Consider the following 26,925-nt stretch of genomic DNA (forward strand, 5'->3'; position numbering starts at 1 on the left):
TCACCGCTTTCCGTTGTCTGGAAGGTTGTGTCCAAGGCCCCAGAATGTTAGACTATGAAAGTCACTATGAAGATCACTATGAAAGTCGGGATATGCCTGCTGAGCTTTGGAGGCCTCCTGATGTCCCCATTTTGAAACGTTGCAAAAGCGTCTCCTCTTTGCTTCACATCTTCTAAATGCGGCTTAAAGATGTAAGTAAGTATACGAATATCGTAACACAGTGTTCTCTACCTTAGCTGCCAGGGCGTCCAGAAGGAATGGCTTAGAAAATATCGCTCTTGAAGTAGTTCACAAATACCACGCATAGGAAGGAATTGATTATAAGGAACAGTGGCATTTGCTCATCACTAATCAAAAGGCTAACACAAAGGCCAGTTGGATGAAAATCTTGAAAGAACCGCACTACTGGGCATTACAACAAAAGGAAATTGAAAGACGGCAGACAACACACCACTCTTGTTTTGTCTGTCGTCTTTCGGTTTTCTAGTGTTATAATACCCAATTAGCTCATTTCTTCAAAGGTATAGCCTTTGCCAAATGTAACCAGGCTGCACGGTTTGCTTCTCATTCGTATAGTAGAGCCCTCACGGCTTCCCTAAAGATCAAAAAGTTCTTGTAAGGTAAGGACAGGGGTTCTCCTTAGCATACAGAGATTTAGGGCTCGAGGGCTGGCATAATAGCTTCAATAAACGACTGAGAAGGAAACCCTGCAGCCTGATTACTTTTGGCAAAGACCGTACGTATGTACTTGTGCAAAGAAGACTGTTACAAACTAAGTAATACATAAGACATGTGACTTCGTGTTACATGTTAATGCAATACCCAGTAGCATGTTTTTTTTTTTTTCAAGGTCTCGACTAGCTTGTCAATAAATTTTCGCCGCTTGTTTTTCTCTCCCAAGAATTTTACCGGTGTGTGCGTCTTGTGGATGCTTGCTGACTTCTCTTTTTTCGTATCCACTTCTATTCTCTGCCCAAGTTCTTCTCATATCCACCTTTCCTTTATTTTTAGGTCTTTATAGGCCCTGCCAGCAATGCTGCAGCATTGTTAATGATGTGATATGTTTGTCCGTAACTAAATTCGCCTACGTACCACTCTTCTAACGTCCATTTTACATTCATTGCGCGTGTTATAAAAGGTTAACAAGTCTAAACCATAACAACTTTATTGCCGTCAGTGTTAACGAAAATAATCACACATCTGCAAGAACCAATTGTTCAGCAACAAAAGGCTGCGAGGGTTCTCGGCGATGCATGCGTGGTGTACCAAACTTGCTTCGAATCGAGACTTGCGAACATCCGGTGATATCTTCGTCTGAAGTAAGGCCACCATCAGCCGTCGCAAGCGGCCGTTGGAGAGAGTGCGTGCGGCGGTGGGTCTGCTGCTCTGTACACTCGAACACAAATTACCCTACAGGGGTGTAAAAGTGGACTAAACGGTCCTGTAGCACCCTCCTTACTAGGGGCTTGGTATGTTGCCCAAGGCCCGGGGTAGATTTTCGTCGCTAAAAATACGGAATGCTTACGGCTGGCAACAAACAGATTTCCACTTCACAGCATGCCAAGTTCTTGCAGTTACAAAGATTTTAACCGAGGTTTCAATCTCATCATAACTGTGAACCTAACCGCCTCCTTCCACCACTACTTGGATCAAGTTACTATGCTTTCAGGTGGAAATATGCCACCGTTGTCAGCAGTAAGCATTCAATATATTTAGTGATCGTAATCTACCCCCGGACTTAGGCAGCATACCCAGCCCCAAAAAGGAAGCGCGGTAGATGATAGTTTACTCCTTTTTGACTCCCTTGTTGAGTAATTCATGTCTCCAGTGTGCATTGCGAACTGCATGTTGCCAGTCCCTGCCCTCCAGCAGGTCACGTGATGTGTGTGGCTAGTGGAACGGGCGGGGAACGGAGGTGGAGAGAGAGAGAGGGTGATATTTTGCACTCAGCCCGTTGCATTCAGGACCTTCAGTGGGGCACACAATGTAGTCAGCATGGCACGGACTCGCTGGATCTGTTCACGTGAAGAAAGGCTCGCCTTGTTCCGAACTATGGTGCTTGAAGTGATGAATCTCATTCGTTGTCAGCGCACGTTGCCAGTGCTGGACGGCGGTGGTTATCGCAAACACGGAACAAGAAAAAAAAGTTCTCACAGGCTTAACGTTTGATGCGGTGACTAAGTGTACACTCTGGCGTGAGCTTGCGTGTTCTTCACGCGTTTTCGAACTATGGGCCATGAACAGTCGCACCACCTCGCTGAAACGTGCTAGCGTTCCTCACTAGTGACTTCCTTGTCTCTGGTCGTCCCATTCGTTGTGATGGTGCAGTGGGTTGGCGCGTGATGTTCGACACTACCGCGATGCTTGTCACACGGCTGCGTTGAGCACATGGGGCAACTTATGAGCGCGGAACTTTCTTCAGCCCGTTCATCTGCTCGGAACTGATGCCGGCCGTTCTGGACTTTCCCTGCAAAAGCGACAATCTGACATCACTTTAACACTCGACATGCAATGGCGCTCACTGTTTCAAACCGAGGGTATTTACACTCTGAGTGTGTTTGTTAGGTCACTGAAGGAACCAGTCGTCGAAAGCTATCATGCCATGTTAGGAATGAGAGAACAGCATCTTTGTGGAGCAGAATCGATTGAAGATCAGATGCAATTTGAGTTTTTTTTTTTTTAGGACAGTTCTTTAACATAGCATTTACATTTTTGCTCTGATGGAAGTACGCTGACTTTTGTAATACGTGAACATGCGCACAGGAGAACTGCGCACTCTTCTGGACATGAGCGCGACTAATCTAGATAGTATAACTTCAACGAGCGCGTATTTCTTCGGCTCTGTTTAAAACCGTGCAAGGAGATCAGTTTGAACGTGAACATCTTTGACGGAAGTCCTTCCGGTTGGCCAGTCTTTCCTAAGCTGTCTGGCTTTTTTTAAAGAGAGACGCAAGCATTCGCAAAGTATATACAAAGTATTGAGGATACAATGGTACACAGCATTATTTACAAAGGACCGTCATTCGGCCGTCGACAAGACGTGCCTGCTCCCACCGTCGAATCGAATGCCCGTGCCAATCTTGAGGTTCGCGGAGCGTGTCCAAGGGGGAGCCACCTCGTAGTCCGTCGATGCGTGGCCTGGCTAGGGACACTTTCCTGTTGCTCTCACAATTCGAGCGTATTCATATTAAAGCCACAGCTTAATCTACCCACCCTGGCTTCTTGTAGTATGTCTTCCATAAAGTATTCGCTTCATTGGCTCCTGAAAACCAGAAAGTCAAAAGAGCTTACTGCATCGCCTGCACCAGCCATCTTAATGTGGTTTATCCCAATCAATTCCCATATTACTACCTTTCATCAGTCACCTCCCTTGCGCGCAACTCGAGACTGGAATGGTCTGTCCGCCCAAGTTGCCGCAGTCGTCGTATTTCAAGGCAACAAACGGACCATCGAAAATGTTATGATTCTTTCTGTTCCATCCCTCATGCAATGATTATGTTTGGCGCGTTAAGATTGGCATTAACTAATTATTTTTTTATAATGCTCGTCTTCACGTGCTCACACATCACTAAATGAATGTTCGACGTTTTGAACAGTTGAGATTTTTAAGCCATCTAAAGTGATAAGTGAATCCTATTTGTTGTTCACTCTCTAAAGGTCACTATTAATGCATATGCAAAAACAACTCAGAAACAACGGACTAGCAAGAACGGAGTAGAAGAATTTCTTTTAGAATTGTTTCTGGAAGTCATCATTAACTTCCTTCACCAGCATGCTGTTACGCTTCGAGCATCTAGCGTCCGCGCCGCTAGCAAATTACACGGCGCTTTAATCAACGTTTAGCGAGGTATTCGTAACATCAGTCTCACCTGCATGTAGTAGATGAACACCATGATGGCGCAGATGCAAGAACCGACGCCACCAACTATGAGTCCCGAAGCTATCGTTGCGTTGCCAATCTTCTGCGGGAACTCGACCTTCTGCTTGAACTCTTCTGCCATGGCAGGAGCCAGCTCCGCCCTCTGCGGGGACACCAAGGAAACAACACGAAGACATTTAGGAATTCTCTTTCTTGCCACAACTTCCGTATTCAAGCGTTCCATTTGTATTGCCTCGCCGGCCAAAGCGCCGCCTCAAAGCCAGTCAAGTAGGGGTCGGAGATCAAAAAGGGCGACTGCTTTGATTCAGCAACAGGAAAGAAACTGCTCTGTAATATTTTAGCTGCGTCTGCGCTTTTTCACAATCGCTCGTGCTCTCAGGTATATATTCGTTTGAAATGAGGAACAAGAAAATAAAAACGCTGCACGTTGAAGCGCTCGCCAGACTCACTTCTTCAATCCAGACGACTGGAAACACCGTGTCTTGCACGTTCTTCAGCAGCCTGTGAAAACACATCAGAAATTTATCGACTTCGATCGATCGAAGAAAAGTTCGATCGACTTCAAGAAAACAATAAGCATGAGTGGTTTGAACTATGTTTCAGCTACGCTTTCGCAGAACCTCCTCCGCAGACGGTTAGTTATTAGTTATAATTCATCAGTCATCGTGTATATGGGCGAAGAAAACTGTGGCCCGCTGGTAGAGTAAGGAATCAGACCACCGACCTCTCGATTCTCTCAGCCGATTAGTCGCAAGCCTGACACCTGCGGCATGCAAGTGGGATAACTATAATGCCGCTGAAACAGCATGCGGTGCATGTCGAATAAACAATAAAATGCTCATCGGGAGTGAGAAAATGACGAATATGTAAAGGATCTACAATTCAGTGAGCACAGTGGATTCAATTATGTGCTTCAAAGTTCCAGCCACTTCAGGCTTAATCCTATATACCTGGATGTAAGTTATAGCTTTCTCTAGTTACGTACAGTCTTTGTCAAAAGTTAAGAGCCCAGGAGGTTCACTTCCAAGCTTTATACTGGGACTCCAGGAGCATTCATGGAAGTCCTACCTATTGCAGGAGGCAGTACCAGAAATCTTCTCATGTCCAGGAAATTTGGAGCGCTAGAGATCCATTAAGAGCGACACAGTGTGGCTCAAAAGGAAACCCCCTGGGCTCCAAACTTTTGACAAAGGCTGTACATCCCCTTGCAACATGTTTCATTCCTCGCCTCCACTTCGTTCCCAGAAAAGAAGACGCGATAAGCCTGTTTCTAAGTTCCAAGATCATCAATAATAAAATAACGCTCACTGCAGGGCAAAGGCCTCTCCAATTCATCTACAATTAGCACAGTTCAACGCAGGTCGCGGCTACCGTTATCAGAAAATCTGATCTGATCTCCCATTTGGCTTTCAGCCGTCCCCGCCAGCGTCAGCCACCTCCTGAAATCTATTCCACTACCCAAAACAGGCCGTCCTTTATCCGTTTCCCGCACTGCACGCCGTGCTCAAGTTTATTCTCTCCAGTTCATTTCCTACAGGATATCATTACCTCGAGTTTATTCTCTAATTCTCGACGCTCTTGTTTTCAATCTCTCAACGCCACGTCTATCGTTTTCCTTAGCGTGAACAGCTCAGGGTCTGCTAAGGGGTCAATCAAAATATCCCCCGTGCGTTGACTCAGATGCAAGCGGTCGCTATCGCGCTTGCCGGCCCCTGTCGCGCAGTGTAGCGGGTCACCGCTCCCGAGTGTCTTGTGCCCGATTTCCGGCACGGGCGGATGCGTTTTAGAGGTCGCGTGCGGTGACGCCCACGAGCGCGTCTCGGTTGCGGCGAAGTTTTAAATTTTTTTATCCTCCTTGCAACAAGCTCCGCGACCTCCCGCTAGTCCCGGACACTGAACCCCCAGCACCCCTGCTTGTACACTCACACGTACGTGTACGAATGCGCGACCAGCAATGCAGCTTTTGATATGCGCAGGGCGCTCGGGGTGTACACCCGCGTCACTTACGTCAGTCGGTCGTTCCTTTTGAGATCCACGTTGATTTGAAGCCTTTTGGACGCTCGCATCACCAGCCCCGTCAACTGTAGAAGATAAATAAGTAATGCCGATTTTAGTGGATTTTTATGCAAATTAAATGGCTGAAGTACATCGTGCAGGTTTCGGTGCACACTGAAGAAACGTCCCGTGGCAGATCTCGCTAAGCTTATCACGTGATATGCTGGTACTACACAGTGGCCACAAGGAAGCCCACAGCGCAAAAAAGACGCACCACATAGTTCAAGAGTTAGTTTAAATTTAGCGAACTATAGATAAGCGACTTTATTGCATTCTTGCTGAGCAAATTGATGGTTAACACACATGCTACGATATTATTCAATCTTTCAAGCAAATTTTAATGCGAAAGCTCTGCTTCACAGTGTCTAACCGGATCACCGAGTTTGTGTGAAGCTTGACTTTGAAGGTGACCTTGGCGAAACCTAGCATATCAACAGCCCATGCGTAAACAAATAAAGTAAATATTGCAGCGTCTCGGTTTCGAACTTGCGGTGGCACGAACACATCAGCTTCGCTGTACACTGCGCGAGGGCACTACGCTATCGCCGCAGCCTATCACGCCTCGTGTTAGACTGCAACGCACTCTCGCGCTGTGCATTGGTTGTCTTCATGAACTTCCATCTGGGGCGCGAACAGACCGGACCAGCTTAACCTCGATCAGAGCTTAGCCTCGGCCGAATATCGCCGCCAGATATGCCGACGATCCAGCAAAGCAAAACTATGAGCCAACCAGGCTGAACGCATCCTTTCGCACTTCTACTTGCTATAGCTACGTTAAATCCCTACCACTGTTTTTTTTTTCTCTCACGCTCAACGCTGTCCGTCCGCGTGCTTCACAAGCCCTGTCTTTGCAGTGTGAGCTATCTTGTACACACCCGACATGAAAACTGAATAGATACGATGCAACGCATAGCTTTGCATCTTTGGCGCGCTAGAGGCGCAGACATCAGTCACGGGAACATGTGCCGGGTGCTAGTTATAAGCCACGGGCTTTTCTTCATTATTATATTCTTTTTTTTTTGTCCGGTGTGAAAGGTTGCAGACGGAGCAGTAAACAGCGTGCTGCAAAAGTCCGCACTCTACTGCGCTGCAGGAACCATACTTGTCGTGGCAGCTACCTGGAAGTAACGCGGTGGAAGACATTGAACTTTACCTCCGCGGCATCAGCGACCGTTTTCGTTCTTTTCTCTTCAGAGTTGTTTCATCGTGAAATAAGCTCGCTACATATAGTCAGACGAACGTGTGGACACGCCCCTTCTCATACTTTGTCTCGTCTCCAAAAAAATACGTCGCACAAGAGGACCATGCGCTGTCTGCACGAAGGACCCCTCATAATGTCAAAGAGAAGCACAGGTGATGCTGGTTTTTTCACCCATATTTTCTAGGTCCCCGCCACTCCATGGTAGCCCGAGGAACAGCCCACTAAACGCCCATACACATTTCCCGCGCATGACAAGAATGCGCAGTTTAAAAAAAAAATTTATTGTGTATATTGCTGTGTGCGAATGCGTGTAGAAATGTACTTGCACCTCCGGGCACCAGGGCCCAGAGGCCACCGTCTCGGCTCTTCGGAAAATAATCGCAACAACGCTTCGCGAGACATCTTTGAGGGGTATACGTGCGCGAAATACAAAACGCGCACCCTTGGTAAAATGATCTACGAAGGCTGCTGCCCAACTTTCGTGCGAGGCCTGAAAATATGCTCTCGCCTCACTGCTTTCGCGACTCTTACTTCTTCGTCTTTTATTCCTTCTTTTTAACTCACGGTGGCGCCTGCGCCTCAGTGGCCACCAATAAACTCCTCAGCCATCCGTGCTCGTGAAGGATGAAGCACGTGGCTTGGGTTGCAATCTGAGCCTGCGGCCCTGACTTACAACAAGCTCGCAAACACGCGCGCTCAAGTTGAGGTCTTAGCCGTCGGCATCCTCGGCCCACGGTACGCTCGGGTGAAAGATGGCGATTGTCAGCAAGGAAGCGGTGAGGCATACGGTGGGTGGAATCTTTTGCATATCGTTAGCGGCACTCGGAACTCTTGTAGGGAGGAGTCGAGACGGTTACACTCAAGCTTTCGCTGCGTTTCAGCTAAACACAATCTGCCAGTGGTCTTCAAATAATAAAGCAAGAAACACCACGGTCACGCTTGGGGTCGAACTGCCGTCTTCTTTGTTCTAAGACAGACAGTCTTCCTATTGAGCCATGAGTCCATTTGGGACGACATGTGCTGACAGGGGCGGACTTTCCTTGAGGATCGCGAGGCATAGAGAACGCTGGTAGTCCTGAGTGAGAATGACGTTTATGATGGCTATAAATTCCCAGTGCATGGGCATAATTATTGCCAATGCCCGCTGCAATTTCTAGCTACTTCGTACATAGATGTACTTCCGGCTGCTTCCGGGAACCTTTTTTTGCAGCCACTGTTGTTAAGGGTACGTTTCCCTATTCAACAGCTTTGTCATCGTCTGCGTTGGCGTACTACCCCACAGCACTGACTTTGACTGGTCATCATGCAGTGACGCCAAGCATGACGTCACTACAACGTGCCATGACAACACGCCGCACTGAGCGGTTCGAACATAGTGACTTCATGGCTGACAGCATGGTGACGGCATGCATTATCGACCGGTTAAGACAAACAATAATGAACAAAAAAGATACGGTATTCACCACAGAAAACAGCTGTTGCTTCATTTAACATTATACAGTGGCAGCCGTCACTATGAGTTTCTTTTGCTTCGCGTGCCTAACGTTTAGAGCTGTTTGTCCAACCTCATGCACGCGGTGGCGGATACTTCTCTTACGAATGAATGCCGCAGGGAAACTGAGAGGGAATGGGCTGCACTGGATAATGCAGAGTCCGGCGTCACCGGCATGTCATTTTGTTGACTAATCCGCTGCTACAGTGCTGGCGGTCCAAGTCAACACTGGCCACACCTCATGCAACACTGTTGAGGGTAACCTTACGTACAGGGACTGCGCGCACATTCAAGCCACTCTCATGCAACCCCTGTCTCAAATGTCAGCTGGAAACCGGGTGTTTCGTAGGTGAACAAGCGCACAACACCACCCTCAGTTCTCCTTAGATTACGGGAAGCTCTGCTTGAACACCCCAGCGCGATCCTAGCTTCAAAACACCAGAGTTAATACCGCAATAAAGGTGTTTCGTTTCCTGCCTCTCTCTCCTCAGATTGCAGCCTGGGCAGAGGAGTTTCCAAGAATGGCGGGAAGACTGTGGGCGCAATAACAATGCGGTTTCCCTTCTCTCTTCTTTTCCGAAGTGGATAGAAACCACGAGAGCAAATGACCGCGGAACGCGTTCAATGGTTGAACAAGGTTTCGTGCGGTTCCTCACCGGGTGGATGTCGAGGAAGGTCTCGTGCATCTCCTTGTTGGGTCGCAGGCCGTGCACGGCGCGCACAAAGTCCTCGTCTCCCTGGTAGAAGTGCGGCGAGGAAAGCACGATGGGCGCCCCCTTGCGGCAGGCGGAGACGTGCGTGACGCCGCTCTTGGGGCACACCGGGGAGGTGAGGCAGAAGCAGCGGTTCTCCTCGCGCACATCCGCTGACTCGAACAGCGTCGCCGGGATGGTGAAGCGCCACGCGCGGATGCCGTGGACCTCGGTGTCCTTCTCGTAGCGGAAGTACATAGACCTGCGTCGTGATTTTGCGTCAGCTACAGACGTCTTTGATTTTACAGTCGAACCTCGTTATAACGAAACGGTTTATAACAAAATAACGAAATAATGGGCATAACGAAGGAATTATGGTCCCCCTCGGAAGCCCGGTCGACACGGGCTATAATGAAGCGACGGCTATAACGAAGGAATTGTGATCCCCTTGGAAGCTCTGTCAGCACCGGCTATAACGAAGCTACGGTTATAATGAAGTAATCACCGTGTACCTTCAACTTCGCTGTAGCAATATTCAACTGTATTTCTGAGAGAACGTGGGTGGTACTCCGGAATAAAAGAAAAAAAGATTAAACAAGAAGTAATGGTCAAGTGTCACACGATCCAAAGGTTTGGTTTGGTTTATTGGGTTTAAAGTCCTAAGCAACTGAGGTTATATGAGAGACGCCGTAGTGAAGAGCTCCGAAAAATTCGAAAACCTGGAGTATCCAAAGCAAGCAGCGATAACCATTAGGCAGAGCTCTTGCATAATTGGTGCTTCACATGTTGCAATTTTGTTATTTGTGTTTTTATCTCTAATTGCTCGTACACATGTACAGGTGCTGTCAAAAGCAATTACAAGGCAATACAACCGGGAAAAAAAATTAATATCGTAGCCCTCACCGCACGAATCTTTGGACAGATAAATGCAGCCTAGTTGTGAGCGTGTGAATTACGCAGCGCACAAATAAACCTCGACCATTTCACTTTCGATTCAAAGAAATAGTTTTATTTCGGAGTCGCCTTCCAAATAATTTTGACTTCGGGTGTACACTTTTGGCATCCGACCTTAAATACACATGTGTACAAAGTTATATGTCCAGCTTGTCACATGTGTACAAAGTTATATGTTGTTATGAACAACACGAAAGAGACGACAGCTAGAAGTGAACGATGAACAAACGGAGCAAGCGCTTGTCCTCAAGGGCGTCCGCAGAATTTTTTGCAGGGGGGGGCCCCGTTGGTGCCCCGGGGGGGGGGGGGGGGGGGTATGTTCGTAGCAGAAAGGCGCTATTTGCGGAGTAAATTTATTTATTTATATATAAATAAAAATTAAACAAAATGCACACATGAAAGAAAAATTACAAACAGCAAATTAAAGCGCGGCTAGGAGAGGTACATTGGAGTTTATCAACGAAGAAACAACTAAAATTAATAAAAATGCAAAAAGATGCTATATCACTTCGTGGAGAAGAGTGCTCAGTCTTGCTGCATACAGGTTCTCGACTCATCCGGATTGATGACCAGCACACAGCACAATATGTTCACAAACACGCAACTACAGTCACTCAGTCAGTCTTCCTTGAACAGCAACTGTAGGCGCCTCGGATTTTTCTGGGCGAATTGCGTAATTACACGTGTGATAAATTCACTTCTGTGCTTCATTACACGCTCTCGGTGCACACTCATCATACACATTGATTGGAAAAACTGTTGAACGCGTACGTTGAAAACAAAAGATGACTATATATACAACGAAAACTTATTTACAAGATAAATGCACGCTCGCAGCTTCATACACCTCGCTCCATCTTGCTTGCGCATCCGCACAGTCGAGCAACCGCACACACACTGCTCTCCGCTCGTCGTTTTCTCGTCCGCTGTCTTGGTTGTTCTCAGCTTCGCTGACAACCGGCCATTAAAAACACCCAAGCACAAACACAGAGGCGCGCACACGTGCAAGGGCTTACTTGCCGCAGTATCCCCGAATGCGCACTTTGGGGGTGAAAGGAACGCCGCGCAACTTCCGAGGGGAAGGGACACTCGCCACTCCAGTCGGAAAATTTGTTTTTGTGTTTTTATGGGGTTCAGAGCCCCAAAACGACTCAGGCTATGAGGGATGGAGTAGTACAGAGTTCCGGGTAATGTCGACCACCTGGGTCTCTTTACCATGCACTGACACGCACAGTACATGGGCGCTGTTGTGATTTGAGGCCCAGCCAGAGGTGACAGGCGAGCCAGGCAGGCGCCATCGGGCTGCGTTGACCAAAGGCGCTGGTTTTCGCAGAAGACGCAAAGAACGCTGGTGTGGGGGCGCCTCGGGAGACTGCGTCGCCGTGAACAAAAGCAGCTAATCCCCTTTGCCGGAGATTCTGAAAGCGGCGCTTCTACCGAACTGCGCTACCCGTGGATCGGAGGAGACAGCGAGCGGCGGCGGCGCCAACTCATCGCCCGCTTGCCCCTGAGCAGCCCGACAAAGCGGGGGTGGACACGGCTGATTTTACCTTCCCTCCTTAAGAATTCATCGGTGACCGGCGTAACGATAGGCGAAAACAAGATGCCCCGTGCACTGTCTGCCTCCGTGTCGCTATCTCTCTAGAGATCAAAGAAACAGACACCCATCTCAAGGCAGCTCGAAACACATGCTCGCCGGTGCCGCTGTATGTCTGGAACAGGTCGCCCTTCAGTAGAGCTAACGATGGCGTGGTTTGAAAACGGCGGAACGACGCACGCCCGGACGCGGCATTTCGCAGATGTGACCATGCGGGGCTGCTTTTACCCTTTTGACTGAGCGCACCACCGCCCCTGGCGTGCGGCCATCACTCACGGTTCGAGTGAGTGATTTTCCAGGGGGGTGCAGCCGCCCCCCCTTGCCCCCCCCCTCCGGACGCCCATGCTTGTCCTGTGTTCTGCGTTTCTTGTAATCATCCATCAGCCCCTCCGCGCTCTTCACAACAAGACACACGTCACCAACACTATAGTGATGGGCTTATAGAAATATAGAGCGACATGCCACAACTATGAATGTAACATGAGCGTCGTTTTCTTTTTATCTTTTCTGTTATTCTTCTTCTATGAAGTTTATGAGTCATCTCTAATTATTCAGCTTCCCACTCAGATTACCTGGTCGTGTACAGGGACAGAGCCAGCGTGCGATGGCCGGTTTCCTGTAATTTTGCTGAGTTTCTTTCAGGGGCCCGTTAAAAAAATACAGGGCAAAGATTAACGAAGCTACGAGCTCGCATTGCGGAACGTGCGGGCAAGAAGTGACGAGGTGCTCCGGGTTGCCGCTCGCCGCGCCGCCACAAGGTCTGCGGCTGCATAGCGCACGATGCAAATGGCCTCGACGGCTCTCGAGCAAACATTGCGGCAGGTGTTGATGAAGTACTGCCCCCCTTGAAAGCTTCGCGGTCCGCCGCCCGCGAGACTTACTGCTGTTTACATTTTCTTCCCTCCTTTTTTTTCGTGGAAGTTGTTCCATTTTTCAGGGCGCGTCATTTCCGGGCAATGCCAAACTATCTGCTACTCTCACTGGTTAATTTAGTTAGCGGCACACTCTAAACACGAAAACGCCTATATGGTGGTAAAAAGAGAGTAAAAAGCTGTCCTCTAGGCGCTTCCTTTTGTAAAAAGGAGTGCGCTAGAGGAGAGCTTCCTCTTTTTTTACTCCTTTCTAGTTAAAATGTACCGAAGTGAAGGGAACTCCATGCAGTGATTGTTCCCCGGTAAAAATTGATTCTATGACTCTCTCTATTGCTGTGTTTGCGTTTGTCCGGCAACAAAAGACACCTTTATCGCCCAGAAAATTCGATTTGAAAGTTTTCCCGTTGGTCGATTCAAACTCGTGACGTCCTTACCGGAAGAGATGGGTTGCCACAGTTTTAAAGTTAATTGTGGTATAGCGTAGCCTCTGAGATCCGCGCACAAAAAAAAAAAAGAAACCGTGTCGACGCACGCCTTCTAGTTGCGAAATCGGCCGTTGACGACGATACCTGTATTTCGTTTTGTGTTCTTTTCTAGCCTATAGAAGCTCGGTTTTCAGTTAGAGTGCTCTTTTTTGGGATTAGACGCTGTACCCTATCGATACATGCTAACTTTTGTTTGTCGCGTGTGTTCCTTTATTGTTCCACACGACTTCGAAACAACGAAGGGTGGTGACGCGTGGACTAAGCGTTGCCGCTAGTGCGCTCGCTGTACCGGGCGCGTGCATGTGCACGTGCATGTCGCCCCGTTTGCACTGCTCGAACATTGCAGCTTGCTACGAGTGGTCTACCGAAAGTGCTTCTAGAGAACCTGTGACTAGACGACCGTGAGTGGGAAAGTTCCACAGTCCTTGACCTATATCCATACCTGCAGAGTGCCACGTACGTGTCACAGACGCCGTGCTCTCCCCGCCTTTTGGCTCGCCTCAGTTGGCCTGATTTATTAACCACACCTGCTAATTACTCAGGCTGACATTACAAGGACTTACTGTGCTAATTATACATAGTACAATTATGCAATTATGCGGCCTTGCTAATTATATATATCTTGGTGTGCTGAGAATAAAACGTGCCCAAGTTACTCTTTCCAGCCATCCGCCCAACAAGCATCAGACATTTATCTTATCATTGTAGTACTGTTCTTCCCATTTAGCAATACGAAAAGCACACTATTTTGCGCGTCTTCCAGACACATCCTTACTCCTCGCGTCGAAAACAGGAAAGAAAGAAGCCTCTACTGACGCACCGAATCCGGCATTGCGAACCGCTGATACTTCCGACATGTTTGAACAAACAGCAGTGAGCACCTCAGAATCGAATACTGATGCTATCTTAATAGTGAAGTCAGCTATTGGTTCACTGAGTGAAGAAAACATTACCTTCGTCCGTATGTTGTTTTCGTGTTAATAAAGCTCAGTTGTGCTGTAAAACTTTTTTTTTTTTTCAAAGCAGCTTTGAAGCACTATATTTAAAGAACACGTTCCTAATTTCACTTACCGGCACAGATCAGTTGAGAACACGTAAAGCGTGCTGTCCTTAGAGAGGAATGGCGGGAATTGGCCCCCGTCTGGTGAAGAAACGGAAAAAAAGAGAAAGACAAAACCATTTTTATTTTTGTTTTATTTTCAATGTTAACTTAGTTTTACTAGAGAAACTCTCGCGGGGTCAAAGAATGAAGTTATCAAAAGAAATCCAAACTTCGTTCTAAGAAAAAGATTTTGCGTAACTTTCAACGACTACGTTAGAAACAGCCTGGGGATTTAACTCAGTGGAGTTATCAGCTCACTGCATGCGTACTGCGTGGATTCCATCCTTAAAACTTGAGCTGTCATAACCCCTCTATGAACCAGGATAAATGTCTGGCCACACACACACCTGTCGTTAGTGGCTGACTATACTCTCCAACGACTGACATAGCATCCGGGGTATATAAGTTTGCTACTGTTTGGCTCCCCATAAGATACACTCTTAACACGAATACACCTATATGAGAGTAAAAAACAGAGTAAGCTGTCCTCTAACGCACCCCTTTTTAGAAAAGGAAACGCTTTAGAGGACAGTCTGCTCCCTTTTCTCTCCTTCCTGTTTAGAGTATGGAAAAAATAGTCTTTGTAGGGCAGTAGAGTGCCTAAACTTTAATGAGGACGTGACTCGCCATGTTGCGAACTATTCTGCGAGATTCTTTACCAAAGGCACAGTTTTTATATTGTCAGAAAATTACACAGAAGCTCATACCACAGCGAAAAAAAACTGCTGAAACTTAAAAGTTACACAAGCAGGTTCCTCACCTGTTCCGTTGATCATGTTGCACGTAGGGCCAGCCCAATAGGTGAGATTCCTGCACAATGCGCGCTTTGTTAATGGCAATCTCGAGTCTTGCAACTTCAGGAGCGACAGTTTTCTCACTCTACCAAACGTCACTAATATTACAAAGCGATGTCGGTACTGGTACACAGTTAGAACTCCACGTTTTTTTTTCGGCTCAATTAAAACAAGGGAATGAATTATACGCAAACAGCCAAGAAATGGTTTTGCTGGCACTCATGTAGGGATGTGCGTGTTTGGTTCTGCTTTCACGTCCTTGTCTTGTGTCATATTACTAAAGCCAACAGTTTTCTTAACAAACAATGCATGGCGTTGACGTAAGAAACGCTCTTCAAGAAAATACACGATTGCTCGCATTTCGCATTACAATTTCATAAAGAAAACATTTCTCGTAATCTCAACGCCATGCGAGTGTCTCCCTTGAGCTCCGGAAAGAATACTCGGCTTTTGTGTGCTTTCCAAATATCCACTGAAAACACTAATTCCCTGCAAGCCACAAAGCGTGAAAAATTTTACAATACATGTGCATACCTTAAGAACAAAAATTTTACGCTCACACCTTTTTCTAGAGATCATATATTATGCATATTACTTTTTACTAAGTATTAGTTCTTATTTTAAGCGCACGGATTTCTTCAAATGGCGTCATAACTTACAAGTACGACCAGAAGCAAAAGGACGACAATCATACCTGTCTCAGCAGAAACCAAGAAACAGTGTGCGTCTATAAGCGCAACTGTATACGCGATACCAATCTACCGAAACATGCCATGCCTGCCAATTTCATACAGGCGACTTACGAGCACGTATATAAAGCCGCTGCTTGCTCCGTTTGATCCTGTCGCTGCCCGTACGCCCGCAAGGCGACAAAAGCACTTCAAAACGCCGCTGGATGCTTTCCAAGGTCCTTGGCTACGTGGCGCTTTGAAGCAGCCCGCAACAAATGAAGGCAGCAAAGGCGACACAAAGTGAACATTAAGTAAAACCCAGGTCGCGGCCCCACCTCAGGTTGTTCCACTGTTCCAGCTTGGCGAACTTTGCGGGGTCGCCTTCACCCGTGTACACCGAGTACAGGCCGTCGTGACTGTTGTTCCTCTGGTGGAGAGAGAGAGAGAGAGAGAAAGGGTGCGAGAGACTCCGTTACGACTGGTGCAACTTGAGTTCTTTTGTGCATCTGCGCCTTGACCCTTCTACGTGCGAGCAACTAACGACGCGATGCCCGAGGAACGCATCGGTCTGCGTCCGCTGAACAGACGAGAATAAGGCGCAGCAATGCAGCACTAGCTATCAACGCTTACCAACAAGAAACGAACTAGTAATTTAAGAACTCGACTAAAGCCAGCATGGAAACTTTTATTATTGTTATTTCATCAGTGAGAGAGCCGGCGATAGTGGAAAACGGCAAATTATGGTCTTTTTGCACAATTTTATTGGGGAAACAGCAAGCAAACTGTAACGAAGGTTGCTCACAGAAGGTGCATGCGTTTGAGTTTTTGCGTCGTATTTCAATATAGTTGGGGAAACAAGGGAAGGGGAATGAGGGGCTCGTTATAAATATGACAGAAGCCAACAGCCACAGAAACCAAGGGGCACAGGGGATTTTTTTTTAATGTATTTATTTAGTTTCTGGTGTTGATCAATTTAGAATATTACAGAATATGTTATCGCTTAAAGATAATTGATAAGAAAAGCAGAAGAAAAAACAACCACATGCCGCCGGTGGGATCCGAACCCACGACCTCCGAATTACGCGTTCGGTGCTCTACCTCTGAGCTACGGCGACGGCTGTCAATTCTTCTGCTTTCGGGGGTATTTATGTTTACAAGTAACCTAACCTTGAGAGTGTTCATCAGCGCCACCCACGTTCATAAGCGGCGGACGTAGAACGTCCTGAGTTACCGCAGGTGTGACGTAGAACGTCATCGAACGGAGAGGGTGGAAGCTGCATGAGAACCCTCTTATGCTTCCTATGGCGTCAAGGCTGCCAGAATCGAGGCCCTCGCTAAGCAATTAAGCAAACAAGGGAAGGAGGGGCTCGTTATAAATATGACAGAAGCCAACAGCCACAGAAACCAAGGGGCACAGGGGATTCTTTTTTTTAATGTATTTATTTAGTTTCTGGTGTTGATCAATTTAGAATATTACAGAATATGTTATCGCTTAAAGATAATTGATTAGAAAAGCGGAAGAAAAAACAACCACATGCCGCCGGTGGGATCCGAACCCACGACCTCCGAATTACGCGTTCGGTGCTCTACCTCTGAGCTACGGCGACGGCTGTCAATTCTTCTGCTTTCGGGGGTATTTATGTTTACAAGTAACCTAACCTTGAGAGTGTTCATCAGCGCCCCCCACGTTCATAAGCGGCGGACGTACAACGTCCTGGGTTACCGCAGGTGTGACGTAGAACGTCATCGAACGGAGAGGGTGGAAGCTGCATGAGAACCCTCTTATGCTTCCTATGGCGTCAAGGCTGCCAGAATCGAGGCCCTCGCTAAGCAATTAAGCAAACAAGGGAAGGGGAATGAGGGGCTCGTTATAAATATGACAGAAGCCAACAGCCACAGAAACCAAGGGGCACAGGGGATTTTTTTTTAATGTATTTATTTAGTTTCTGGTGTTATATGTTATCGCTTAAAGATAATTGATTAGAAAAGCAGAAGAAAAAAACAACCACATGCCGCCGGTGGGATCCGAACCCACGACCTCCGAATTACGCGTTCGGTGCTCTACCTCTGAGCTACGGCGACGGCTGTCAATTCTTCTGCTTTCGGGGGTATTTATGTTTACAAGTAACCTAACCTTGAGAGTGTTCATCAGCGCCACCCACGTTCATAAGCGGCGGACGTAGAACGTCCTGAGTTACCGCAGGTGTGACGTAGAACGTCATCGAACGGAGAGGGTGGAAGCTGCATGAGAACCCTCTTATGCTTCCTATGGCGTCAAGGCTGCCAGAATCGAGGCCCTCGCTAAGCAATTAAGCAAACAAGGGAAGGAGGGGCTCGTTATAAATATGACAGAAGCCAACAGCCACAGAAACCAAGGGGCACAGGGGATTTTTTTTAATGTATTTATTTAGTTTCTGGTGTTGATCAATTTAGAATATTACAGAATATGTTATCGCTTAAAGATAATTGATTAGAAAAGCAGAAGAAAAAACAACCACATGCCGCCGGTGGGATCCGAACCCACGACCTCCGAATTACGCGTTCGGTGCTCTACCTCTGAGCTACGGCGACGGCTGTCAATTCTTCTGCTTTCGGGGGTATTTATGTTTACAAGTAACCTAACCTTGAGAGTGTTCATCAGCGCCACCCACGTTGGGGGTCCTTCCAAAAAAGAAAGAAACATTTTTCAACAAATGCGACGTGTACAGCGATGTAAAAAAAAATCTGATTTATTGGACGCTTCTGCTCCCATCTGCTCCCTTCTGCTTCCTTCAGGTTAACATCATTCAGAACTTCGAACGGTTAGGTCATCGTCAGAACACCGATGGTAATCAATCACAGCAAATGCAAATAGAGATCAATACCACACACATCAAACTATACGAGAAATTAATAGTAGAGCGCAATCAGCCGCGTCTGTCGAGAGAAACGATGGAAATAAAATGCGCCACCAATGCATCCTACCTTACAAACAGATCACGGAGGGCACTTACTTAAGACTATACTTACGTGCTTTGAAGGCGAAAGGATTAATCTTTTTAATTTATATTTTTTCCTTCCTTTCTAATGGCACATCGGATGCGTTCCAATACTCCCGAGTAGACGTCTACTTAGACGTCTTGCCGGGCAGCCGCCATTTTGAGACGCGTTCCATATTTCACGAAGCCGTCCAAGAAAACTGCTTCGCCGAAGTCAACATCGATGGAGGCTAACTTCCTGTCTAAAGATGGCGAAGCAGTTGGTGCAGTCGGAGCTGAGCGAGCCGTGTTCTTCGCGGGCACTGAAGCCCGGAGACGCACCATCTTTCAAGTGTGAGTCATTCCGTTAAGTTGACTTTTACAAGAACTGGCGGCCAATAAAGCAATCTTTGCGGACCGACGATTGCTATAGCAGCCTATATGTGTGAGTCGCGCGGGAGGAAATCGTGCGGGTGAGATTGTCTGCTATGCGGGTGAGATCGTCTGCTAAAGCGGTAGCGATGAACGCACAATTATAGCAGCAAAAAAAAAAAACAACAAGCAAACTATTAAGAGCGCGTTTTTAAAATGTTTTATTTACAATTTTTAAGAACATAGGAGTGCAACTATTCGTAAATTTTAGTTCAATTTGTATGCCGCAAGGCGGCGCGTGAAGTAGACACGTTCCAATATGTAGACATGTAGACGGCTTCCTAGAACGTCACACTAGACGCCTTGTCGGACGTCTAGAGAATTGGAACGCACCCATCTACTCATTAGCATACTGTCGTAAGGCAACGCATGCGCTAGGTTCACCTTTATTCGCAAAGAAGCAGCGCGGTTTTGAGTCCGATGGCTTGCGTGCTGGCCTCGCAATCTGAATGTCTTTTGTTCAATACCCCGCACCTTCGGAAGTTTTTTGTTTCTTTGCTAATGGCGTCAGTGGGGTTTTTCTGGAACTCTTCTATGTCTGCGCTCTTCGCATACTCGTTACACTTTCCTGTCTACTTTGCGTGGTTCCAACCACTGATCTCCACTAGGTTGTTGGATGCCGCATTCCCGCTTTCCGAGACAAGCGCGAGTGAAGCCACCGGAAGTTGAACCGCTTGTCCCGGAAGTCGGGTGTCTGCTGTGTATTTCAATGCAAAAAGTCGTGTCTTTCGCCCTTTCGTTCTCAGTTTTTTGCGTTGTTTTCGTGTGATGTCTGCTGTTATATGAAAGGAAGAAGCAAGCTGAATGCGAGAAATGTGAGCATTGTGTGCAGAACCCTGTAATTTCTGCGAAAGCGAAGAAAACAGGCATGCAGGTCTCACCCTGCCTCGGCAAGGGGGTACGTGCATTAAACACTATGTTCTTGCCTGGTTCGTGTATTCCGAGCGTAAAGGAGAAGTAGTGGAATGACGATGAGGCTAGGTCACCTTAAAACCGAATTTTCGTGCAGTAAAGAAAAGGCACAGCGCGAGAGGAACGACTGACAAGAAAGGCGAATGGTGCAGTGCGCGTGAGAAGCGCTGTTAGAAGTCAACTGCACCAAGCACCACGAATTAAAGACCATTCAGGCTTAACTTGCTACAACACGAAACAGTACATGACACGCTCCGTCGAAAAAGCAGTACCATACCTTTTGGAGGCGCTAATGTGAACCAACCGAACACCGTCGACACCTCACAAGATAGTAGCCTAGCCCTCGCTCCGGTTCGGTCTAAACTTAATTCGGTAAAATGGTCGCTGCAAAGTAAGCTGCCTGGTGAATGTTTCAACCTATTCTTTCTTATATTTATCCCCCATTGATAGCATAACTTGGGCTTGAGCGTGGGAACAAGCATCACAGTAAAGAGCAGAGTAGGCGAAGCTAGGCAAACGAGACGACACCGAGCCGAGTAGACGAGGCTCCATACTTGCTGTGCGTAGCGGCGTCCTGTCGTCTGCTAGTGTCGCCCCATTGAAATGCAATGGGCCCTTATTTTTGAAACGTCCTTCCCGAAGACTTCGCTGGTCTCCTCGCTCAGTTGGCGGCGCAAACGGTAGGCATTGTCATGGAAAAAGACGAGAACGGCGAAAAGACGAAATGCTAAGTGGGAAAATAAAACTGGAACTGAAAAACCGTGCTGAGCTCCGATTTCATGCACTGCCAAAGGCTGACTTCCGGGACAAGACCGCTTACTTCCGGTGGCTTCACTTTCGGGCGCCCGATGCGGCATCCAGCTCCCCTAGTGGAGATCAGTGGTTCCAACGCTTCCTGGCTGCTGCCAGTGCAAGAGTATTAGAAGATCGAGGTCGGAGGAGGAAGTATTGCTCGAAATGGCAGTGCCGCTAGCGCCCGCTGATGCGGGGACGCTTACGGCCATGGAAACAGTGGCAGTCGCATAATGGAGGAACTGGCGGCATTAGAGAGCGAAGCCACATGACTGGTACTTGCGACAGCGTTATGCGCGGGCAGGCAACCGCTGTTAGTGCACATGTTTCGTAAGCGACGCAAGTCGAACTTGATCGGTTCCGGCAATCCACGCTCACGAGAGCTGGAAAACAGGAATGTCACGGGGAAAACCAGCGTGGCATCGGACCCTAGCTTTGAGCGAGTGGTTATTTTGGGAAATAACCTGCGTTACTGTTTGGAACCTTTGGAACACATCCATGGGCATGCCTATTTACTACAAAAATGTTTAGATACCAAGGCAAGCATGTCAGCATATGCTGCATCACTGCTGTCTAACAGATCTTCGCGCGCACAGCACACGTTCCTGGGCAAGGCTAAGTTGCACTACGCGTACGCTGCGCTTCAATCATTATTGTTTCTTTTCTTTTTTCTATTAGCCTCATCATTGTACTGCATAGCGTTTCGCGAGCATATCTTGCAAGCCAGCCGTCCATATATGCGAACAATGCGAATCTTCTGAACGCTCGACTGGAGATGTGCAGCGCATAAGCGCGACACTTAATCCGCCGTTGACGCTATACAGCACGTAACATCAATTACGGGTTGCCGCTGCTTGTCCCCCGCATCAATAGGCGCCAGATAGAGTTCTCACTCTGCGAGCTTCGCGAGCCGTGTCTCGGAAACGCGTCACCACAAAAGGTAAGCGCCGGGTGGCGCATCCTTTGAGCGCGCAACCTTCGGGGCGCGCGCTTCAAGGGCGATTCGGCGGCGATCGTCACAGCCGACCGCTGTTCAGGGACGACCGAGAGTGGAATCGGCCCCCGCCGTAATACATTCCCCCCGACGAATGACGCGGCTGCACCGGCAAGAGACACACGCCGACACGTTCGAGGATGGCGGTTGCGCCAGCGGTGCCGGATTAGCCAAGGTACCGAATCCGCGCGCTCGCCAGATTCGACCTCCCCTGTCACGAGGCCCTCGCATATGTATGCTCCGAGAGCCAATGGAACCCACCACGAGCGAGAAATCGCAGGCCGTGAAACTTCCACTGCCTGTGTCTCGCTCTTATGGTATGCTCGTCAACAAGGCTTGGACTGCGACGGCCTTCTTCAGTGTCAGCGCAACCTTGGCAGCTGTCGTTAGAGGCCAGCGCGTCTGACCCGTTCGCCAGGAGTTGGGGTGTTTCTTTTGGCGCTTACGGAGGTCGCGAAGTAACCGTCAATTCGTTTTTGTCAACGTGATCCTTCCGCATGCCAGCCTGGAAAAATATTGTATAAGCATGAGGGCCATTTCGTCCTATATATCTTGATATGACTTCGGAAATCTCCACCAACGACACAAGCCGCAGTTCTACCAGAAAGGTGACAACTGTGCGGACCGTATACAGCTAAAGACATCTGCGGAAAAGTTAGCACACATGAAAGCGATGTATGCAAGGCGCACGCTCGAAAACAATACCACTTTCTTTCTGGTCTTCATGCAGTACGCGTCCTATTCGCGGTCGCTATACGCAAAAACATGAATGTGTCACCTTTCCTTCTTTTGCCATCACCATTAGAAAACCTGTCAGAAGAGCAGGAAAAAGGTGGCAGTCTTCCCTACGCTACACTCTGAACAATCTCCGAAGTAATACTCTCTTAGCTGGGGCATACCAACAAAATAGAGAAAGAAACCAGGCCTCCAGACAACAATACGCAGTTCAGTGTACAGCATGTAGTCGTCGTGTTTTCAATATCTTACATGTCATAGACAGTACAATCATCAGAGAAAGGCGGGGAGGGAGGGGTGTTTACAGTTGTGGTCCTTGTCAAAATGTCATAAGGGGAGGCTATTTTAGAAACATTTAGCATACTCTGTACCGTGTTACCTTTACCGGAGTACCAGCAGCCCGCGCGCCATCAGTTCGCATGCGCAGATCACCTTGAGGGCGAAAGATGGCGCCACGTGCCAGACAGCTGCGCGGGCGCCTGCCGCATTGTGACCAATCAGATCGTGCGCACTGGCGGTGGGCGTGCTCCCGATACCTCAGTGACAGTAAGGGTACATGGTACACTGTGTGCTAACGGTGTCCAATGTGTAATGTATACAGAATCGAACAGGTTCAAGAAGCGCGCGATATGTTTTGGAACTTCTCTCGCTCTTTTGTACGCCTTCATGCTCAGCGCTTGGCTCACCTCGAAGAATAGTCCGAAGGTGTTGTTCTTGAGCGGGTTCTCCAGCTTGGGCAGGAAGGCCTTGGCCAGCCGGATCAGGTCCCGCATGAGCCCCACCTGGTATCCGCCGAACAGCATCTCGCGCACGCTGCGTCGCGTGGCCAGCGTCTCGTTGTGCTTGCGCATCATCGAGTCCACGATGGGCATGATGAGCGGAGCGGCCATCTCGGGGACCTTCTTGGCGGTCAGCGCGGAGATCGCCTGCAACCCAGTCGGAGTGAAGTGCAGCGTTAACCACACGGCTTAAACCCCGAGCCGCGTAGTTCTTGGCCTTACTCACGCAGATTGGACTGGGGGCTATGAGGGGCACGTTAGATCATATACACGAAAGAAGAAAACCCAACATTATTAGGAGAACGTTAGGATATATACACTAAAGAAGAAAATCCAGAAGCATTGGGAGAACGTTACGGTATATACAAAAATAAAAGCCAACAGGATAAGTAGAACATTCGGTTTGGTTTTGTGGGGTTTAACGTCCCAAAGCGACTAAGGCTATGAGAGACGCCGTAGTGAAGGGCTCCGGAAATTTCGACCACCTGGGGTTCTTTAACGTGCACTGACATCGCACAGTACATGGGCCTCTAGAATTTCTCCTCCAAAGAAATTCTAGCCGCCGCGGCCGGGATCGAACCCGCGTCTTTTGGGTCAGCAGCCGAGCACCACAGCCACTGAGCCACCGCGGCGGCAGAACATTAGGGTATAAACACGAAATAAAAGCCAAAAGTATTGGGAGAACGTTAGGGTGTATACTCGAATGAATAAAATTCAACGTTATTAGGAGAATGTAAGGGCAGATGCACGAAAAAGGGAAAGCCAAAAGTATTAGGAGCACGTTACGGTATACACACGAAAGAATAAAAGCCAACAGTATTAGGAGAACGTTGGGGTACAAACACGAAAGAATAAAAAACAACAGATTGAGGATAACGTTAGTGCATATACACGAAAAAAGAAAAGCCAAGAGTATTGGAGAACATTAGGGTACTGTTTCAAAACTGTTCAGCTAGCATTGTATGATTAGGAGAACGTTGTTTTGATAACGTTTAACTGCATTTCTTGTTCATTGTTGTATATTTTAACCACTGCTCTCTTAATGCCACAGGCCCTGAGAATCAATAAATAAATGTACACGAAAGAAGCCAACAGTATTTCAGACCAAGTAAAGAATGACAGAATACCTGTGGCACCTTTTTTTGTTTAGAAAAGATAAGTAAATGACTAATCACTAAGGTATGAAATAATATAATATAGCTACACACGAGATGCGGACTACCCGATTTCGTGTGCCCACCGGTAGCAGATTGTCTTTTATTTGTCTTTCTGTCAGATTGCATCACAGTACCCTGTAAAGAATGAATAATCAGTGATTGTACTTCACTGAACTGCATTTACAAAAAACAATAACGGCAACAAGTCTATCTGTGCTTTTCTTAGCTTCAAAAACGTTTTTTTTTTTTTTATGTTGATCGCGAGCCACAAATCTCCCCTTGTCTTGTCTGCTCAATATTAAACTGAAGCTACTTACGTCTCACCACTTTTTGATAACCTGAATATCTGATTACATTTCCTGAAGCAGATTCGGGCAGCTATCGTCATATTTTCTGTCCTTGTTTCTTTATGTAAATAAACTGTAATATATTAACTCGCAGCGTATGGGGGGCGAAAGACAGAATGCCTCGGCTTCTATTTCATTTGATTCAATACTTCTGTTTCCATTTCATGCCACTTGGTTTTCTTAGGGGGTGTTCCTTAGGAAGCATTTCACGCTACAAATCTACCATTTAACATAATTGCACAAGGCACGTATAAATAAATTTGATAGGCCACTTGATGATATCCTTCAACAGGAAAGCTACATGAGAACCCGAAACCTTCTGGGAAGTGTTTGAATTATTCCGGTGGCGCTCCCCCTTTGCTTGCTTTGTAAACAGAAACCTTATTTTTGACCATCTGAATGTCTCGCAAGTTTTTCATCATAACTTTTCCCATTGCGCGCACCTCTTTTACATCTCAGAATAGTTCTACTCCTTTATGTTCGCATTTTTCAGCAAGGCGTGCATTCTACAAAGGAAGTGAGGGAGAAGTCATAAAAATGACTTCTGTGTATACCATCAGAAACTTCAAGGCTTCTGCAGCCACAGAAACTCCTGTTGGGTGCATGTTCACACCAGACTGACATTAAATCCCCGTAAAAAGCGTGGCTCTGTGCATATAATACCGTGCTTCGTGCGCTATACCCAACGAGGCAAGCATGCACCGTTATCGGTGACGTCACGCACCACGACGGGCACGTTGATGACGTTGACCATGTCGTCCTCGGTGCCAGCCGACATGGACGGCTCGAACACGAAGCTTTTGCGGTCGTAATACTGCACCGTGTTGCGCTCCTTGTCGAAGCCCTGGATCTCCTTTTTCCGGTACTCCCTGCGAAAGACAATGGCGTCGCAACACGAGATGAGCCGGATGCATGCGTCGGGAATGTCGCGCCATGCGCCTTTGTTGAGCACGTGAAGCAACCGGCGATGCGCGATCGTTTTTCGAGCGACTTTTCCTTGCTTTCTTTTCATCTTTGCTTTCTTCTCTCTGCTTTCTCATCCTCCTCCTCAGATTCGTTGCATTGTTTTGTTTTGTTTTTCTTTTCTTTCATTTCCTCTCTCCGCATCTACGTGCGATCGCTTAACGGTAAACGCGTTATGGAGGGAAACACAGAAAGAACAGTCCGATGGCTTCGGAGCGCGTGCTGCCGGCCTCTGTGCACGATGGACCGGAGTGCCCTTGCACGTCTGCGGACTGAGGAAAAAGGACCGAGTCGAGTTACCTCCGCGGGCAGCAGGGCATATTACATTCGCGTAATGAGACGCGTCTGAGCACCGCTGCGTCATATAGCAAGAGCCGCCGGCTGTCTCGTCATGTCCCAGACACGCAATTCATAACGATTACCTCGTGCATGTAGCGGCGAAAACGACGGTCTCGTTTAGCAGCCCCCTGTACGTGTACCACTGCAGCGCTCTTGTTTTCCCGAATACCCGCCACGTTGCCTGAGAGGTTATATGGCGTTCAGCTACTGAGGACGAGGTTGCAGGTTCGACCCCGGCCGCGACAGCCGTGTTTCGATGGACGCGATATATAATGAAAGCCGTGAGCTTAAATTCTGGTGCGAGTTAAGGACCACTCTTACGATAGGAGGGAAGCAGGAAACCTTCGCTTCGGCACGCCATGCCTCATAGAGCGAGTGCAGCTTTGGATTGTATATCAATTAAATGTGTTGTCCTCAAGAAATTCCATTTGGCACTCCTCGGTTTCTTTTCAAGCTCAAGCTGTTCTCTGAAGCAGGAGTAGCGAGCGATGTATAAGGAAGCAAGGATTATTCCAGGGCCATGCACAAGGGCTACAAGTGACAGCGTGCATCGATGATAAACGTGTCCTTAAGCGTATCACGGTCGGCTACCGTCACAAGGTCACGCTGCCTTTCGATATCCGGGTCGGTAAAAGCAGAAAAGGAGATAACTGAGCTGTCACAGAACACAATGCTGCTTCTTATCATCCGCGTTTCCGTACAATCTCGGCTCTCACCTGGAAG

The 26,925-nt window shown here is 47.8% G+C and overlaps 1 protein-coding gene across 1 annotated transcript in view; it reads right to left on the bottom strand.

Moving 5' to 3' along the window:
• Positions 1 to 1,147: 1,147 nt before the first annotated feature.
• The window catches only part of LOC149372191 (lysosome membrane protein 2-like), a 68,093-nt gene continuing 42,315 nt past the window's right edge, over positions 1,148 to 26,925 (bottom strand). Inside the window, exons 3-12 of the mRNA XM_089566590.1 lie at positions 25,625 to 25,769; positions 23,304 to 23,543; positions 16,131 to 16,222; positions 15,091 to 15,140; positions 14,300 to 14,369; positions 9,285 to 9,582; positions 5,888 to 5,961; positions 4,330 to 4,381; positions 3,870 to 4,022; positions 1,148 to 2,467 (exon numbers count right to left, since the gene is read on the bottom strand). Coding sequence (XP_089422716.1) covers positions 2,399 to 2,467; positions 3,870 to 4,022; positions 4,330 to 4,381; positions 5,888 to 5,961; positions 9,285 to 9,582; positions 14,300 to 14,369; positions 15,091 to 15,140; positions 16,131 to 16,222; positions 23,304 to 23,543; positions 25,625 to 25,769 — 1,243 coding nt within the window. The 3' untranslated portion in view covers positions 1,148 to 2,398. The remainder of the gene's footprint in view (positions 2,468 to 3,869; positions 4,023 to 4,329; positions 4,382 to 5,887; positions 5,962 to 9,284; positions 9,583 to 14,299; positions 14,370 to 15,090; positions 15,141 to 16,130; positions 16,223 to 23,303; positions 23,544 to 25,624; positions 25,770 to 26,925) is intronic.

This window comes from Amblyomma mixtum, chromosome 1, assembly GCF_055824585.1.
Source record: "Amblyomma mixtum isolate Tamu chromosome 1, ASM5582458v1, whole genome shotgun sequence".
Lineage (NCBI taxonomy): Eukaryota > Metazoa > Arthropoda > Arachnida > Ixodida > Ixodidae > Amblyomma > Amblyomma mixtum.